Source organism: Gobio gobio (assembly GCF_949357685.1).
Source record: "Gobio gobio genome assembly, chromosome: 16".
Taxonomy (NCBI): Eukaryota; Metazoa; Chordata; class Actinopteri; order Cypriniformes; family Gobionidae; genus Gobio; species Gobio gobio.
The window spans coordinates 30420831-30439214 of record NC_137109.1 but is presented as its reverse complement, the minus strand read 5'-3'; the positions used below and the strand labels follow the sequence as shown (position 1 = coordinate 30439214).

Here is an 18384-nt window from a genome sequence, read left to right as displayed (position 1 = left end):
GATAGTATTGATTTGGTATTGCCTACTGTAGTCACATGTTCCCAAAATGGATCACTGGCTTTGCCACACAGTCAAAAGTCATGTGAAGGACTTTGTACTGACATGTCGGCCTGTTTCCTTTCACACACATGCCCTTGGAGATCATTAACTGGACACAGGCAGCAATAGCTACTAACAAACATGCATGCTATGTCACCTTGGAGAACTGCTTCTTGGCTTGACAGCTGAAAGAAAAAAACTTGACAATCCTGATTCTCTTGCTGTATTGGGCTGTCAGTGTGTATCAAAATCAGTGCAAAATGTCTGTTTTTTTGTTGTTGTTACGTTTTAAATATTAGTCATGAATTATTGGAAACAAAATTTTCTCTTTTAAAAACTTCCTGTTGTCATTTACGCTTTCCACCTTGAAAAGGCTTAAGGTTACCTTACGAGCCATTCATCGCCGTCATCACGCGATGACCCCGCCTTTTGGAATCTGTGACGTTTATCTACAGTCCAATCAAATCTTAGAAGCGTTGGATACGTATTTCTCTCGCGAGACGAACCTTTTAAAACCGTCGCTTCAACTTTTCAATCGGCCATTTCGAATCAGCCGGCATTCCACGCTAGTCCTGTGGCAGAGCGGGATATACCTCTTCAAGCAACACCACTCTAAGACCATCACACAATGAATGAGACCGCCATCTCTTTCGCCAAGGACTTCTTGGCCGGTGGTATTGCCGCTGCTGTCTCTAAAACCGCCGTTGCCCCCATTGAGAGAGTCAAGCTGCTGCTTCAGGTATATATGCGATGTGATATTCTCGGATTTATTATGTAATCCCAGATTTTGACATTTTAGAATGGGAGAAAATGTGAACACTAGCTCAGTGTATTTTTAGATCCGTTTATGGTTCGAATAAAACGTGATAGTCTTTTCACATTTTAATATGCGGTTGAACACTGTGTTAGAACACTGAATGCAGATTAGCCTAACCTATAACTTGTACACGTATATAATAGTAAACGCCTGACTAAACGAGAACGTGTGTCAATAACGGATGCTTGTATTAAACTGAGCCGTTTAAAAACTGAACTGGTCGTCAAATATTTCGTTAAGAGGATCGACTAGGCCTTGAGAGCTTGTAACCTTTAGCAACCCTCCTCGAGAGCAACTTGAGAAATGTCTTGATCGACAACCATTTAGCCTCTAGACGACTGGAATTTAACAGCGCTAAATGAGCTTGTAGCTTTACTATAGTTATGAGGAGTCTTTTTATAAATTTCTTTTAAAACACTTCCGTGAAACACTGTGGACCAGCATCTTCACTCGTCGCGCCAAGGTCGCGAGAAGGGGAGGCCTGTGAATAGCTAGGCCTTTATTGCTAGCTTGCAAGCTAACGCTCGACGCTAGGACGAAGAAGTCTCAGCTATTAGGAGGACACTCTGCTATATGGGCGTATCACATGCTAACTCTGATTTAATGTTGAATATTTCTAGCTCACACAATTTTAACACAAATGTAAGTTTTTGTGAATTTAAGTTTTACAGGAACTTTTTACCGGAAGATATCGCGCGTTTTGCGCTTTGTCGGCTTCTTTCGTTTCGCATAATCACATGTTCGCGGTTCCTCGAGTTTCTGTTAAGCCATCGCTATTTTAAACCACTTTCCGCTTAATTCAGTTTTATTTGCTTCAGTTTGACATTTGCAATCTCAGAGGCTTCAGTTAATTAATTCACTGATTCAATTAAAGGTTTCATTGTGTGCATACATTGACTTCCTCTTGTGTTTACAGGTGCAACATGCTAGCAAACAGATTACAGCAGATATGCAGTACAAGGGCATTGTAGACTGCGTGGTCCGTATTCCCAAGGAGCAGGGCTTCCTGTCGTTCTGGAGAGGAAACTTGGCCAATGTCATCAGATACTTCCCCACCCAGGCCCTCAACTTTGCTTTCAAGGACAAGTACAAGAAGGTCTTCCTTGATGGTGTGGACAAGCGCACCCAGTTCTGGAGGTACTTCGCTGGTAACCTGGCCTCAGGTGGTGCTGCCGGTGCCACATCCCTCTGCTTTGTGTACCCCCTCGACTTTGCAAGAACCCGTCTAGCCGCCGATGTCGGCAAGGCTGGAGCAGCGAGAGAGTTCTCTGGCCTGGGTAACTGCTTGTCAAAGATCTTCAAGTCTGATGGTCTCAAAGGATTGTACCAGGGCTTCAACGTGTCTGTGCAGGGTATCATCATTTACAGAGCCGCCTACTTCGGCATCTATGACACAGCTAAGGGTGAGTCCACATTGCGTTTAAGGTGTCACCTTCAGTGTGTTCTGTTGCTGCATTAGTTACATCTGCTCTTTTGTCTTTAGGTATGCTGCCCGATCCCAAGAACACCCACATTTTTGTCAGCTGGATGATTGCTCAGTCTGTGACTGCTGTTGCTGGTCTTGCATCCTACCCCTTCGACACAGTCCGTCGTCGTATGATGATGCAGTCTGGACGCAAAGGAGGCAAGTTGCTGCTTTGCTTTTTAAGATGTTTCTAGTACAATTTGACTAGTTAAAGCAGTGGATTAATTTTTTTTCTATTACAGCTGACATCATGTACAGTGGCACAATTGACTGCTGGAAGAAGATCTCTCGTGATGAGGGTGGCAAGGCTTTCTTCAAGGGAGCCTGGTCCAATGTTCTCAGAGGCATGGGTGGTGCCTTTGTGCTCGTCTTGTATGATGAGCTGAAGAAGGTCATGTAAATGTTTCCTGTCCACCATTCAATGTGAGATGTTTAACTGTAACATATCTTGTACATTTGGAAGGACTCTCAAATTCCGCCTTATTTATAGGGACCAACTAGTATGTCAGTACTAGTTGTACTGGGGAAATTGTTTTTGCGGTTTTCTTTTGCCCCGTTCATCTTATTTTTCTCTTTGTTCCCCTCACCATACTGTCATTCCCAGAAAGAAAGAATGCCGGGTACTAAAATCTACCTGTTTTCCAGCCGGTCTGTTTTTAGTCAATGCATCAATAAAGACCCACTGAATGAACCTAAACCATAACTTGTCTTTTCTCGTTGTGTAACAGGTGTTGTAAATGACTCAGCCACTTGGATTGTTTCGGCCCTGTTCCTAAATTAAAAAGTCCCCACCCTTTTAAAAAAAAAAGGTTTCATCAAAGTTGTCATATAGGTGTTCAAGTGTATATTCAAAGGCTAGACTTCACACATGCCTCTAGACATGTTCCTGGATGACGGGCAGTGTTTTGTTTCTTAAGATGCAACCTCATACTCTGTTGGCCCTACAGAGTTGTGCTTGAGTCTGAGCCAAGGACAGCTGAGGGGACACTTGTGCCACTCATAATTCACTCCATCAAAACATGATTTATTTGAGGCCTACATGTGGTGTAGTGGAATCTAAATGTCAAAATATGTATCTTTTATAGCATGCATCTGCACATTTGAGTTGGTTTTTGTTGTTGATGTTTTAGTTGCCAAAGATGCATATCTGCAAAGCTTGCAGAGTCACATGAATCAACCTAAAAGGGGGGGAATTTGCTGAAGCAAGAGGGTCAGAAGGTCCCAGTGATGCAGGTCACCTAATATGTTAGAAACTAGAATCAAACAATTAAGGCTAATGGCTCTCGAGTGTGATTTACTATTGGAGAAGGTGGCTCAAATATGCCCTGTTAGGCTTAAAACCTTGGTGACCTCTTGGTAGGCATCAGGCTAGTCGTAAATTAGCGCACTAATCCGCCCTTGCATCACCTTCACTTCAGGCGTGGCAAGTTCCTGAGTGTGGTTTTACAGGATGCAATGAGGGTTTTTTTTAACGAATTTTTCGTGAATTTACCACCTGTCCTGGCACCCCTTTTGTCAGTGATAACTGAAAATGTTTGACAATTAACTGAATTTAATGACAATTTCCCTGATACATCGTGTAAGCGTTAACACGATGAGCCGATTACACAAGAGCCGGACTCGCCATGTTCACTCTGGGACGTGACGTATTTCCGGGGAAGGCGGTTCAAACTTGCGCTGGCTGGCAGCAGGCTCTACTAGCAGGTCACATGACTTGTACAGATTCGGTCGTATGGTTCTATTTTTATGGGTTTAATCGCTTGCTGGCTGTGGCAGCAGGCTCTACTCCATCCATCGTGACTGTAGAGGTTTAATCATATGCCAGCTGCCTGAATTAACCTGTCCAATAATCAATTTCTCTTCAGGCTTACTGGATCGCTGATCCTGGTAAAAAAGGAAAGTGGTGGTACTTAAATAGTGATGAGGCTTTTGATTCATGTCACTGAACAGTTACACAAAACAAAACAAAAACTCGTTCAGTGGTCCCTTTTGCATATGATCTTAGGTTATGTTAAAGACCAATTTTCAAAGGATGCTGGTTTTATTATACATTTTATTTTTATGTAAATTTCATATCCACAAATGCAAGTTTACAAATGGCAAGCCCAATGTCATAGTGTTTGAGAAGATGTAAACTGTGCATATATGTAAAGTGAAATTCGAAAAATAGTAAAGTAATTCAAACATGAGATGTGCTCCTCGTTAAACATTTTTGTATAAAAAGATTCCATGTATGGTTATGTACCGTTTCTCGTCTTTTTCCCCTCTTTTTTTCTGTTCTTTTATGTAACAACACTGATTGTATTCACTAAAGTATATTATGTCTTGATGTTGTAATATTGATTACAATTCTGTACCTGTTATTTGTTTTTAATAGAGTGTTTAAAAAGGGGGGAAAAGAGCACAACTCTTTAATTAAAGAGACTATTTATTTAAATGATAAAAGTTTTGGTTGATGCAATGTGGCACTGGTGGGTGTGGCCACATCTCAAAGGAGGACTCCCTCAACACCACCTCAAAGGAGGACTCCCTCAACTTCAAGGTGAAATGTAGAAAACTATATATATAATGGTTACCATTTTAAATGTTCTTATTCAATTTTTGTTAGCCTTGTTAGTCACATTTTAATATGTTGTCATCAATATTCTGATATTCAGATTTCATCCAATTTAATGTCAACACAACATGTTCTATCAGTTTTGCTAATAAATCATGTGTTGAACATGTAACATTTATCAGGTAGAGTGTCTACTGTAGTAGTAGTAAAATAATGTATATAGCTTAATAGGCTAGATGTAATGTTATGTTACATTTTGTTACACATCACCCAAATTCTCACCTTCTGTTTTGCAAAGGCACACTACAGTACATACACTCTCCTCATAGGGATCGATAAAGAATACAACGTGTGCCACCCAGTGGTTGACTTAATGTACTTAGTTCCACTCACTGTATGCTTTATGTTTTGTGTCGCATGGTGCCTGCTTTACTAGAGTAAGCAATTTTGTAATGTAATAGCCTTTACAGTAAACGGTCTATCGTAATGTATGAAAGTGAACGATTAATTCACTTAAAGATTGGTTCAAAAACACCGATTCGTTCATAAAGTGTACTGTCTGTACCATACAGTTATTGCATACAGAGAACAGATTATAGAAAAGATTAACCAGACGTTCCAGGGAGTGCAAAATACTACGACATCTTCAGGTGCACCAATCACATTACAATCGCAAGTTCCTCATAAACACTTACCTTCCGGTTCTGTATGCGGTATGAGTGTCAGCTGTCTGTATGAGAGAGAGCTAAAGGGAAGGATGCAGTGTTGCGTTTAAAAGGACGAATGAAAAACGCTAATGTGAAGGAATTTCTTTCTGAACCTGGACATTTTTAAAAATGTACACTTGGCGATACTTTCTCGCCATTATATTTGTACTTGTTTGGTACTTCTCAGAGTTTGGACAAATATGGACACAAGCTTTCTTTTGTATTTTATGCTTTTTATATTTCCCTTTCAAAAAGCAAGACCGTGAAACAAGCACTCAGACGGATGATACACTTGAGGAAACAGCACGAGAGGAGGTAACATTGCGTTCCTGTATGCTTATATCAACGTATATGACTTGAGAATATTAAGAACAGTTCTGATATTATTACTTTGAACATGTCATTGACACGGCCCTGTTGGAAAATCTAACTTAGCTGGTAACTGTGTCTTAAAACATGGTTTCTAAGGTGGTCATCAGCTGTTTGACTACATATCATGTTCCCAAAACCAGCTTGGCTACCTTGAAATGGAACGACCAGCTGGACTAAGATTGTCTCCCAGCCTCCACCAGCTAAAGAACCAGCTAGAAACCAGTTACTGTGTCCCAAAACAAAGCTACTAGCTTAGGATTGATTTTTCAGCAGTGGGATTGAAGACATATCTGTAATGGTTATTGTAAATGGATAAATAACAATATAGTCAACTTTTAGGTAGAACTGTGGGAAGAACATGGAAGCATCATCACTAGGCCATATATCAGAATTATTGAAAGCTTTGCTAAAGACTTATTCCGGTTCTCACTTCCAGATCACTTTTTGTTCCTTATTTCTGTACGTAGGGTCTTCCAGAAAGCAAAAAAACGCAAAGCTCTTGCTGACCTCATTTCTGTATTCTGTATGACTGATATCAGACATCATCAGTTTAATCCCTTGTACCTTAATCCTCCTGTTTCAGTCGAAGAAAGGTCACACTGTTGGCGCCAATGATGAGATTGATGCCGCCAGAACTGTACAAATTGTGTCTCATACAATTCAATATCCAAATGTACAGAGGTCACTCCTCCGGGGTAAATAATAATTATGTTGTTCACAAGCTTCACCCCCATTATGCCTATTTGTCTGGAGATAATGACTGAGATCAGGTTTTTTTTTTCTTGAGCCCATGACACATTTCGATCATATTTGTTCTAAAGATGACATACCAGAAATGCTGGATCAGAAAATATGATCGTGTGCCTCTCTTTTAGAAAATGTAATTTTATACACTCTCTTAATTTTCTCACCAAACGTTATTAATGCATACGGCATTAAAGTGAGATCACTGCAGTTGTGCATGTCATGATTACATTTTGTTTTTCTTTTTTAGTGTTTAAATGTGCCTATAACCACTTGGTCCAGCCATGGTACACTGTCCCAGAACTTGGCGACAGTCAGCCCCTTCATAGGGCACTACAGAAAGAGTATAATTTTGTTGTGGAGAAAATTATTTGCAAGGCCAAGAACTTTGATCTATCTGCTACCAGTGTGGGTTGTATTAGGATCTTCACAAACCACCTGCATAATGCAAAACAGTCAGACGGGTAAGCATGTTTGTTTGTAGCCTGATATACTGCATACTATTCTGGTGTGAGTGACACCACTGTATTGTTATAATTTTGTGAACTTCCTTCCTTTTCTATTTTATGCTTAGTCCTTTTGGGAGGCCATAAGTAGAACTGGGTCTTATGATTCTTGAACTTTTAAAAGTAATGAATTTCTGCCAAAAACTGATGGACTTTCCATCCAAACCTATGACTAATCACCTGATGCAGTTCCAGGAATACACCTATTAAATGAAAACTGGCCTGTTTCTGTTTCAGTTCTCCAGTGTTCGTTTCAAGGTCAGAGGAAATGGCAGTCCTCAGAACTTTCTCTCAAGCTCTGGTGCGAAATCTTTTCCCCGAGTGTCTATGGGAAGCAAATCTCTACCAGTGTGTCCTAACTGAGATTGTAGCTACAAAAGGTTAGTCCTACTTACCTTTGTGCTAAATACTTTCTGATGATCAGAACATTCCAATCAGCTATCTGGCATCAGCATTTGTAGCAGTAATTCTTAAGTCTAGGACAGTATCTGAAACAAACATATCTTTGTCACTTGTTGCTTCAAGGATTGTCTCAGCATGTCTTCACTGCTTCTACAGACTTGTTCATCCACATTTTTTGTGCCTAAATACATAACATAGGGCATTGAAAGAAACAAATCTCTTTGCTTTTTCTCAATGGTTATGACAACAGAGTGATTTTTATTTTATTTATTTATTTATTTTTTCTCTAACTGCCCCCAATATCATATTTAATATAATTTCAAAATAATATACAGGTGCCTCTCAATAAATTAGTGTAGTGGAAAAGTTCATTAATTCAACTTAAAAGGTGAAGCTAATATATTATATAGACTCATTACATGCAAAGTGAGATATTTCATGCCTTTATTTGTTATAATTTTGATGATTATGGCTTACAGCTTATGAAAACCCCAAATTCAAAATCTCAGAAAATTAGAATATTGTGAAAAGGTTCAGTATTGTAGGCTCAAATTATCACACTCTAATACGTTAATTTATCAAAAACACCTGCAAAAGGTTCCTGAGCCTTTAAATGGTCTCTCAGTCAGGTTCAGTAGAATTCACAATCATGGGGAAGACTGCTGACCTGACACTGTCAGGCTGACAGTTGGGCAGAAAACCATCATTGACACCCTCCACACGGAGGGAAAGCCTCAAAAGGTAATTGCAAAAGAAGTTGGATGTTCTCAAAGTGCTGTATCAAAGCACATTAATAGAAAGTTAAGTGGAAGGCAAAAGTGTGGAAGAAAAAGGTGCACAAGCAGCAGGGACGACCACAGCCTGGAGAGGATTGTCAGGAAAAGGCCATTCAAATGTGTGGGGGAGCTTCACAAGGAGTGGACTGAAGCTGGAGTTACTGCATCAAGAGTCACCACAAACAGACGGATCCTGGACGTGGGCTTCAAATGTCGTCAGAAGCGTCTTTCCAGGGCTAAAGAAATAAAGAACTGGTCTGTTGCTTAGTGGTCCATTCCTCTCTTCTGATGAGAGCAAATTTTGCATCTCATTTGGAAACCAAGGTCCCAGAGTCTGGAGGAAGAATGGAGAGGCACACAGTCCAAGATGCTTGAAGTCCAGTGTGAAGTTTCCAGTCTGTGTTGGTTTGGGGAGCCATGTAATCGGCTGGTGTTTAGCCACTGTGCTTTATTAAAGGGTTAGTTTACCCTATTTCACCCAAAAATGAAAATTCTGTCATTAATTACTTACCCTGGTCGTTGAAGATATTTTAGTTGAAATCCGATGGCTCAGAAAGGCCTCCATTGGCACAATGCACTGTACACTCTCAAGACCCATAAAAGGTACTAAAGACGTTGTTACAAAGTCCATCTCACTACAGTGGTTCTACAATAACTTTATGTAGAAGTTCAGAGTCAACGCACCTGTCTACCAGGACATTTTAGAGCACTTCATGCTTCCTTCAGAAGACAAGCTTTATGGAGATGCTGACTTCCTTTTTCCAGCAGGACTTGGCACCTGCCCACACTGCCAAAAGTAACAAAATCTGGTTCAATGACCATGGGATTACTGTGCTTGATTGACCAGCAAACTCACCTGACCTTAACCCCATAGAGAGTCTATGGGGCATTGCCAAGAGAAAGATGAGAGACATGAGACCGAGCAATTAGATTAGATTAGATTAGATTAGATTCAACTTTATTGTCATTACACAAGTACAAGTACAAGGCAACGAAATGCAGTTTAGGTCTAACCAGAAGTGCAATAGCAGCAAGTGCAGGATATACAATGGATGCGTAAGTGCAGGACATGGATATGTACTGAATATGTATAAATATGTATAAATAGAGAGACGTTATTACTATAAACAGAACTGAATTTACAGGTGAATATGTACAGTGAATAAATATACAGATGGCTATTACTATAAACAGAATTTACAGGTGAATATGTACTATGAATACAATATACAGATGGCTATTACTATAAACAGAATTTTACAGATAGAGGTATACAATAATATGTTAGGCTAATATGAGGAATAGCAGTGGATTAGGGTAGTGCAATAAATTATGGACAGAGCTATCCGGAAAAAAAGTGTAAAGTGCAGTGGAAAGTGGTTGCATATTACATTTAGAAGTACAGTGCAAAAATGCAAATGTAAACATTGGTACTATAAATACAGTCGGCAGTGCAAATGAGCATAATCCAGTTAAGATATGGCAGTGCAAGATGCATATGTAAACAGTTGTTACTGTGATAAACAGTCGGTAGTGCAAATAACAAAGTGAAGGAAGATGTGAGGTAGGAGAGTTATCAGTTTATGAGGGAAGTGGATCAACGGGGGTTTGAGTTCAATAAAGAGACAGCTCTGGGGAAAAAACTGTTCTTTAGTCTGCTGGTCCTGGTCCGGTGGATCCTGAAACGCCTGCCGGAGGGCAGGAGAGAAAACAGTCTGTGGGCTGGGTGAGAGGAGTCCTTGAAGATGCTGCGAGCTCGATGCAGGCAGCGTTTCCTCTGGATGTGCTCGATGGCAGGCAGTGGAGTCCCTGTGATGCGCTGGGCAGTTTTCACCACCCGCTGCAGTGCCTTGCGCTCCGCAACAGAGCAGCTCCCATACCACACTGCCACACAGTTGGTCAGGATGCTTTCTATTGCGCAGCGATAGAAGTTCACCAGGATAGCCGAGGAGAGCTGATTCTTCCTCAGTGTCCTCAGGAAGAAGAGGCGCTGGTGAGCCTTCTTGACCAGGCTGGAGGTGTTGGTCGTCCACGACATGTCCGCCGAGATGTGGATCCCCAGGAACTTGAAACTGGAGACACGCTCAACAGCCATTCCATTGATGTGGATGGTGTCGTGTGTGCCTCTTGACTCTTTCCTGAAGTCCACGATGAGCTCCTTCGTTTTGGTGGTGTTGAGGAGCAGGTTATTATCAGCGCACCATGTGGCCAGGTGCTGGATCTCTTCCCTGTAGGCAGTCTCATCGTTGTTGCTGATGAGCCCGATCACCGTAGTGTCGTCCGCAAACTTGACGATAGAATTAGATCCATACACAGGCTTGCAGTCGGCGGTGAAGAGGGAGTAGAGAAACGGGCTTAGCACACAGCCCTGTGGTACACCAGTGTTGAGTGTGATGGATGTGGAGCAGGTGAATCCTGAACGAACATTCTGGGGTCTGTCAGTTAGGAAGTCCAAAATCCAGTTACACATTGAAGTGTTGATGCCCAGGTCTCCAAGTTTGGCTATTAACTTGGATGGGATGACAGTGTTGAATGCGGAGCTGAAGTCAACAAACAGCATGCGTGCATAAGTGTTCTTATTGTCCAGGTGAGTGAGCACAGAGTGCAGTGCCATGGAAACGGCATCCTCTGTGCTCCTATTGCTGCGGTAGGCAAACTGGTGTGAGTCCAATGTGGATGGTAGAGAGTCTTTTAGGTGTTCCAGGACCAGCCGCTCAAAGCACTTCATGACGATGGGTGTGAGTGCTACAGGGCGGTAGTCATTAGGGCACCTCGGGTTAGAGTGTTTTGGCACTGGCACAATGGAAGTGCGTTTAAAGCATGAAGGTACAGCTGCTTGGGCAAGAGACAGGTTGAAAATGTCTGTAAAAACCCCAGCGAGCTGCTCCGCACATGCCCTGAGCACACGTCCAGGGATGTTGTCTGGTCCAGCAGCCTTGTGTGCGCTGATCCGGCTCAGTGCCTTGCAGACATCTGTGGAGGAGAGTGTGATTGGTGGGTGGTCAGCTGAGGGTTTGAGCTTGGTGGCAGTTTCTCTGTTGTCTCTTTCAAAACGAGCATAAAAGTAATTTAGCTCGTTCAGGAAGTTGACATCAGTGGCTGCGGGGGTGGAGTGGGTGGGTTTGTAGTCACTGATAGCCTGAATGCCCTGCCACATGCGTCGAGGGTCAGAGTTGGAAAAGTGACCCTCTATCTTTAGCTTGTAGCAGTGCTTGGCCTTTTTGATGCCCCTCTTCAGGTTTGCCCTGGACGTACTGTAGGCTTGTGCATCACCTGATCTGAAGGCAGTATTGCGTGACTTCAGCAGGAGTCGAACTTCCCTGTTCATCCAAGGCTTCTGATTAGGGTATGTGGTGATCTGTTTCTGGGTTGTAACACTGTCGATGGTGGTATTGATATGATCCAATACAGAGGAAGTGAATGAGTCAATGTCCGTGTGAGCGCCACTGGTGGCTTGAGAAGCAAACATACTCCAGTCTGTGTTTAGAAACCTTTCCTGGAGTGTGGAGTCTGCCCCCGCAGGCCACACCTTGATGGTCTTTACTGATGGCTTCACACGGTTGATGAGGGGTGAATATTTGGGTGATAGAAACAAAGAGAGGTGGTCTGACTGTCCCAGGTGGGGGAGGGGTGTCGCAACGTAAGCTCCAGCCATGTTTGTATATACATGGTCTAAGGTTTTGTTTCCTCTGGTGTGGCAGGAAACATGCTGGTGAAACTTGGGTAGCACTGACTTTAGGTTTGAATGATTAAAGTCACCTGCAACAATAAACGCAGCTTCCGGGTGATCAGTCTGTTGTTTACTGATGGCTGCGTGAAGTTCTTTCATAGCAAGCTTGGCATCAGCATCCGGGGGAATATAGGCTGCAGTGATAATAGTGGAGGTGAACTCCCGCGGTAGATAAAACGGTCTACATTTAACCATGAGAAACTCCAGGTTAGCTGAACAATGACTCCCAACAATAGCAGAGTTTGTGCACCAAGCTTTGTTAATATAAATGCACAATCCACCCCCTCTGCTCTTCCCGGAGCCATCTAGTGTTCTATCCGCCCGGAGTGTGTGGCGTCCCGCTAGCTCAATAGCGGTGTCCGGTATTCCGCTGTTTAACCAGGTTTCAGTGAAGATTAGGACGTTACAGTTCAAAAGTTTCTTACTGTGTGTAATGCTGAGTCGAATCTCCTCCATTTTGTTCACTAGCGATCGTACATTGGCAAGGAAAATGCTGGGTAAAGAGAGCCGGTAAGGAGTTAGCCTTAGCTTAGCTCTTAGACCTCCACGCTTACCCCGCCTTTGTTTACGATCACAGCGCCGCCTTCTAGCACTTCCGCCCGGCCGGGCAGAGCGCATCGCAATGTAATGCAATGCAGAAGAGCTGAGGGCTGCTATTGAAGCATCCTGATCTCCCATAACACCTCAGCAGTGCCATAGGCTGAGCATCCATGTCACACCGCATTGAGGCAGTAATTCATGCAAAAGGGGCCCAAACCAAGTACCGAGTACATATGCATGATTATACTCTTCAGAGGGCAGACATTTCTGGATTTAAAATCCTTATTTTATTGATTTCATGTAATCTAATTTTCTGAGATTTTGAATTTGGGTTGTTCATAAGCAGTAAACCAGTAAAGGCTTGAAATATCTCACTTTGCATGCAATGAGTCTATATAATATATTAGTTTCACCTTTTAAGTTGAATTACTGAAATAAATGAACTTTTCCACAACATTCTAATTTATTGAGATGCACCTGTATGTTTTTTAGAAGAGTGTACTGACCCCACAAGTTGTTAATTTTGTGCTGTACTAATTGTATTGTGTATTTTCTACTAATACACTGATTCTTTGTTACTCCTGCTGTCCATGTCTAGCACTTGATGTGCTTGTGACTTGCCTCTGTAATCCAGACAACCTGAATCAGATGGTGGTTTTGCAGTTGGATAGAGTAACTCCTAAAAGCTCATCAGGAGACCTGTTAAACTCAGATAGGGAAGGCACACCATCCTCTATGGGAAGCGTAGAAGCAGAAGAGTAAGTCATCTCAATACATTAAGTCTAAGAATATTTATCATATCATTGGGGGCATCTCTCTTTTCTCAAACTTGTGGATTAAAATTCCACAGATTGACAGATGAAGCAGAGGATGGTCGGACTGAAGACATTAAAGGAAAAAAGAAGGGTGATGTTTCTCTCTTTCATCTCACTAATTTGATTTATTAGCAGTAATTGTGCATAAATAATGTAATAGAGTGTCATTTAATTTATGTTCTCTTTTTTCTAAGTAGGCAATAGAATCAAAGAAAAAATTTCTAAATTGGTTGATAAGGTCAAGTCAAAGAAAGCCCAAAAGAAAAAACATAAGAATAAGGAGCAAGTGCTTTTACAGAGGGCTTTATCAGCACGTAGATCTGCTGTTATTGAAGATGATGGTGCAAGCAGCAGAGAGGGCTCCGACAAAAGCGGCTCAGACTCTGTATGTTTTTGGATTATGTATGGAATATACCAGCAAATGTTAATATTAAATTGATTTACAAAGTTTTTGGTGCATCTGATGCTGCCTGTGCTTTCTTTTAAAAGGACAGTGAAATGGATGTTTACCTGACAATTGTCCAAGAGGATATGATGGAGTTTAAGCTTTCCTATGAGATGTGGCGGGTGGGGAAATGGGCAGTCCATGTTTCGAATGTGAGGCATATTTTAAAACAAAGAAAGCTAAACAATGTGCAATCCAAATTGAGTTGAATAATGTAATAATAACGATAAAAACACTGTCTTAGGTTCAGAAGGAAAATGAAGAGCTGTGTTTTACGGTTCACCTGGAGGAGAGAAATAACCCTGAGAATCTCCACTGGGATGTGAAAAAGACCCAGTCAGAAATACTTGAATTTCATAGCCTCTGTCAGGAGAGAGAGGAAATGGTGAGGAATCTTCAAAGCATCGGTTCTATTGAAACCTATACTATCTTGTATAGTCATTAATATTTGACTCTTTACAAAGCGAGAAACTACAAATATTTATCAAGAATAAATGATAAAAGCTTTTGTCTTTTCTTTCTTTTTTTGTAAGGATACTTCCACTTTACCCTCTATATCTGCAATAGTAGAGAACACAAAAAATGAACTTGATGATGTATGCGCAGAGGAAGTTAGATCAGCTTTTGAGCACTTTTTACAGGTAACTGCAGTCACACACACACCATCTAGAATGTACAAGGGAGTTGCCAGTAGTAAATACCTGGAAATGTTTTCCCCTCATTTCTCTCCAGGAGCTGGTTTCTGATGCACAGCTTGGTCACACTCAGCCTGTATTCCAGTTCTTGGGCCCTTTTGCACAGCTGCGGAGTGATAAGGAACATAAGGGAGGTGTCTGGAGTCTTCTGAATGGACTTGCAAGCTTCCTCACTCCTAGCCAAGATGAGGAAGAGGTAAGAACCTTAAAGACAATCTGATGATGCAACCGATGATACACTTCTGTTCAAAAGTTTGGGGTCCGTAAGATACAAAAATAAAATAAAATAAATGAAATGAATACTTTTATTTAGCAAGGATGCACTAATTAATCAAAAGTTATAGTTTACATTGTTACAAAAAAATATAAAATACTAAAATATTAGGCAGCACAACTGTTTTCAACATTTATAATAATAAGAAGAAATCAAATCAGGATATTAGAATGGAGCATATCTGAAGGATCATGTGACACTGAAGACAGGAGTAATGATAATGAAAATTCAGCTTTGACATCACAGGAAAAATATATTCAAATAGAAAATTGTTATTTGAAATTGTAATAATATTTCATGATATTACTGTTTTACTGTACTTTAAAAAAAATAAATGCAGCCCTGTTAAAGCCACAATATGTAAGATGTTTAGATTAAAATATCCAAAAACCACTAGAACAGTGTTATATATTTTGTTGTCCTGTGTACTTATATTATCTCAAACGTTTCCAACAATGTTTAAATCCAGAGAAACCATTTTAACCAGTGTTACAGACCGTATCCTTGCATCGCCTGTCAATGACGTTATATCTGTGCTACCCTTGATTTCCATATAAACCATGGAAACACTAAAGATGCTTTTATATAGTATGCATTTTATTACCCCCCTTTTTGAAAATATACATGAAGATGCACTATCCAAACTTAAATGGTTGCAATTCAAGAATGCTTTGGAATATAGACATAAGTTATTTTACTAAATATTTTATATAAAATATATACGTTACAAAATAATTTGTACTCTAAAATTACTATGAAATCAATGCCAAATATCTAACCAATTTGTGTTCCAAATTTGAAGTTGATATCACAAAAATGTACGTTCCCATGAGATTTTGTTGTAATACAAATAACCACCGGGTGTCATAAATTCCATTGATTTTTTTAATGCAATCTCCTGTAACAAATGTATATATTTTTGTCCAAATATCACAAAACAGCTGGCAAATATAGAACCGTGAGACTCAGACCTTTACGACGAAATGTGTTTTGTCAAGATTAGAAAAGGTTTTAATTATAAAGTTTTTAAAATAAATGTTGTAATATGAAACTTGACAACGCCCACTTGGGGAGAAGCCACTAGAAGAATTTAGAGTACCGTTTCCATAGTAACGCAAAATCCGATTTAAAAACTGTTTTCACAGGATGAATCTTGAGTTTGTAAGCTTTCGAATGATATATAGTTTGTCAACATTAGATCAGGCTAAATATAGGATATAATTGTTTTAAACATGCAGTGGCAAATGGGCCCACTGGTGGGCCAGTGACCGTTAACAGGTTAAAGGGTAACTTCAGTGATTTAGCATTAGGCTTTGTATCATTAGAAACCCGGTAGTATATTCAAATTATGGTACTAATACGGCTTGAGTTATAGTACACCTATACAGTACCTTTAGCTTCTATTACACAGTGTAAATGATTGAGAATACTGCCATCCTCTGGTGATACAGGTAATGTAATGTTACTATGATTTTTCCCAGTCCAATAACTGCAGAGGAGAGGATAAGCTTGATGAAGCAGGAGCTTTAACACATCATGGTGGACCGACAGCACAGCCAGCCTGCATTGACACAGTTGAAGAGCCAAAGGGCGGCGTTGTAGAAGGGCCAATGGCTACAAACATACGGTTTTGTACCCCCCATGAAGAGACTGACCCATTCAGAAGTAGAGAACCAGATATAAAAGACAACAATCAGATCTCTGATGATCCTGATGTGGTTTCTGATGGGCAGGAGAGTCTTGCTGAGAGCTTAGATATTTTTGTTAATAGGTCAAAATTAGTCATTCCCACAGTACACTCCAGTGATATCTCAAGCTCAGTCATGAGCCATACTGAAGGCTTACAGTCTGACTCAGGCGATGGCTTTAAAAGTGCCCAGACTGGAGTCAAAACAAACAAAAAAGAAAAGTTGACTCACAAAAAGTCAAATGGATCGCAAAAGTTCAAAATAAAAGAGAAAACTGGACAGTTCAAGGATGAGATGACAAATCCGCCTCCGGCTCAGAAAAAGGAACCCCAGACCAATTGGGAGCAGGTTGAGGCCACCAAAGCCGTGTTTGATTTACTGAAGGAAATAACTGGTATGACATAACTCCTTGTTCTGTTTGGCCTTTATGATGGCCAAGAACTGAAACTAAAAACAGATTTTCCTTGCCATCATTTTTGTCTTTAATCTTTCCAGGTAACTCAGTTCTCATTAATATTGTTGATGCCATTCTAAAACCAGTCCAGCCTTTGGTAAAGAAGTAAGTATAATAGCAATAGTTATTCAAATACCAAGGTTGTTTAGCTGTAGATGTGAAGATAAGCTTAAGCTTTTGTCCCATGCAGGAAAATAAACAACTTTTTTAAAAGGATGAATCCTAGCGAAGATCAGATTGCATCCTACATTGATACTTTCCGGGAGAAGATATGGCAAGATGGAAACGTGCCACAACAGCCGCCACGTGACAGTGAGGAGAAAAAAGAGACCAAGGAAAAGGCTTTGCAGCTTATAAATTCAAAATGTACGTACAATATTTGTATGTACAAAAATACCCCGCCCCCCCTCACTTTTTAAACGATTCCTTCATTCTTGTAATTGTCGTGGTGCTTTTAGATTCAAACTCTCTAATCCTCAAGAAGACTGATGTGGAAACGCTGTTTAAGATATTCCAGGACACAGAGGAGAACAAGAAACTGGTTTATGTGAGAACTCTAGCTATGATTATTATTATTATTCATCTTATTTAGTTAAAATTCATTTTTTAATATTTTCAAAGGTTAACCAGATTCACATTTATATTCTTTCTGTGTGTCCATAGAGGCTGCTTTCCTATGTCCTAAGTGAGTTCCTGCCTGGAGAACCTGCCTTCTATTCAATAGCTAATCTAACTGTGAAGGATTGTGTTTCATAAAAGAAACCGGTCTTTTATTATTTGAATAATTTGTCTAATGTTTTTAAATGTCCATTATTTTTTATTTTTTTTAAATAATATTCTTTAAAGATGCATTCTGATATACCTCAGCGAGGTCATGAGCCGCATGAACACTTGTTTATTGATTTAGCCTATAGATTGATATTTTTATTCAACAAAAATGTGAAATGTTAAATTGTTAATGTTAAATGTTAATGTTACTTCAGCTACTGTGATTATGGTTCACTTCAATAATATTACAATATTGTATGTTCTTTAAAAATGATCACTGTATAAGTTCACTTTTTGTTTTGTTCCTTAAAATTGTGCACTGAAGCACAGCTTACTCAGGACAGAATGAAGTCATTATGCTACTGATTATGATTTTACAACAAGACTTAATACAGGGTCTGTGAGGAATGTAGGCCTATCTGAATAATAACATTGCCAATAAATATATTTTACTACTAATTGCGAGTCGTTTAATTTCTTGCACCTTATTAAACTGTAATATAAACAAAAACATACAATACTCCAGTACCCACTGTCAAAATCATGACGTAACTGTTAGCCCGCTACAACTGCACATGTTTGGAGGGTTT

General features: G+C 40.2%; 2 protein-coding genes across 3 annotated transcripts; both read left to right on the top strand.

Annotated features, from left to right (window-relative positions):
• The first annotated feature begins 529 nt into the window (after window positions 1-529).
• On the top strand, window positions 530-3018 carry slc25a5 (solute carrier family 25 member 5). The gene is made up of 4 exons (XM_079838769.1): window positions 530-778; window positions 1773-2259; window positions 2340-2480; window positions 2564-3018. Exons 1-4 carry the CDS (start codon window positions 668-670, stop codon window positions 2719-2721), a joined length of 897 nt encoding a protein of 298 aa, XP_079694895.1. The 5' UTR covers window positions 530-667; the 3' UTR covers window positions 2722-3018.
• Window positions 3019-5582: 2564 nt separating this feature from the next.
• LOC307139968 (uncharacterized protein) lies at window positions 5583-18252 on the top strand. Of its 2 annotated transcripts, none has more exons than XM_079839187.1 (16): window positions 5583-5900; window positions 6541-6652; window positions 6952-7165; window positions 7445-7587; window positions 13254-13413; window positions 13506-13561; window positions 13668-13855; window positions 13960-14067; window positions 14160-14300; window positions 14449-14556; window positions 14648-14806; window positions 16366-16966; window positions 17068-17131; window positions 17217-17392; window positions 17485-17573; window positions 17690-18252. In XM_079839187.1, exons 1-16 carry the CDS (start codon window positions 5715-5717, stop codon window positions 17780-17782), a joined length of 2598 nt encoding a protein of 865 aa, XP_079695313.1. In that variant the 5' UTR covers window positions 5583-5714; the 3' UTR covers window positions 17783-18252. The 2 variants fall into 2 exon arrangements, with proteins under 2 accessions (XP_079695313.1, XP_079695314.1); XM_079839188.1 differs by having other exon boundaries at window positions 5587-5900; window positions 13290-13413.
• The last annotated feature ends 132 nt before the right edge of the window (window positions 18253-18384 follow it).

Bases quoted from the DNA above. Each gene is read 5' to 3' on its own strand.
- slc25a5 (XM_079838769.1), top strand. From the start codon at position 668: ATGAATGAGACCGCCATCTCTTTCGCCAAGGACTTCTTGGCCGGTGGT. The intron at 2,260-2,339 runs GTGAGTCCACAT...TTTTGTCTTTAG, and splicing joins CATCTATGACACAGCTAAGG to GTATGCTGCCCGATCCCAAG. The intron at 2,481-2,563 runs GCAAGTTGCTGC...TTTCTATTACAG, and splicing joins GCAGTCTGGACGCAAAGGAG to CTGACATCATGTACAGTGGC.
- LOC307139968 (XM_079839187.1), top strand. From the start codon at position 5,715: ATGTACACTTGGCGATACTTTCTCGCCATTATATTTGTACTTGTTTGG. The intron at 13,414-13,505 runs GTAAGTCATCTC...AAAATTCCACAG, and splicing joins GGAAGCGTAGAAGCAGAAGA to ATTGACAGATGAAGCAGAGG. The intron at 14,301-14,448 runs GTGAGGAATCTT...TTTTTTTGTAAG, and splicing joins GTCAGGAGAGAGAGGAAATG to GATACTTCCACTTTACCCTC.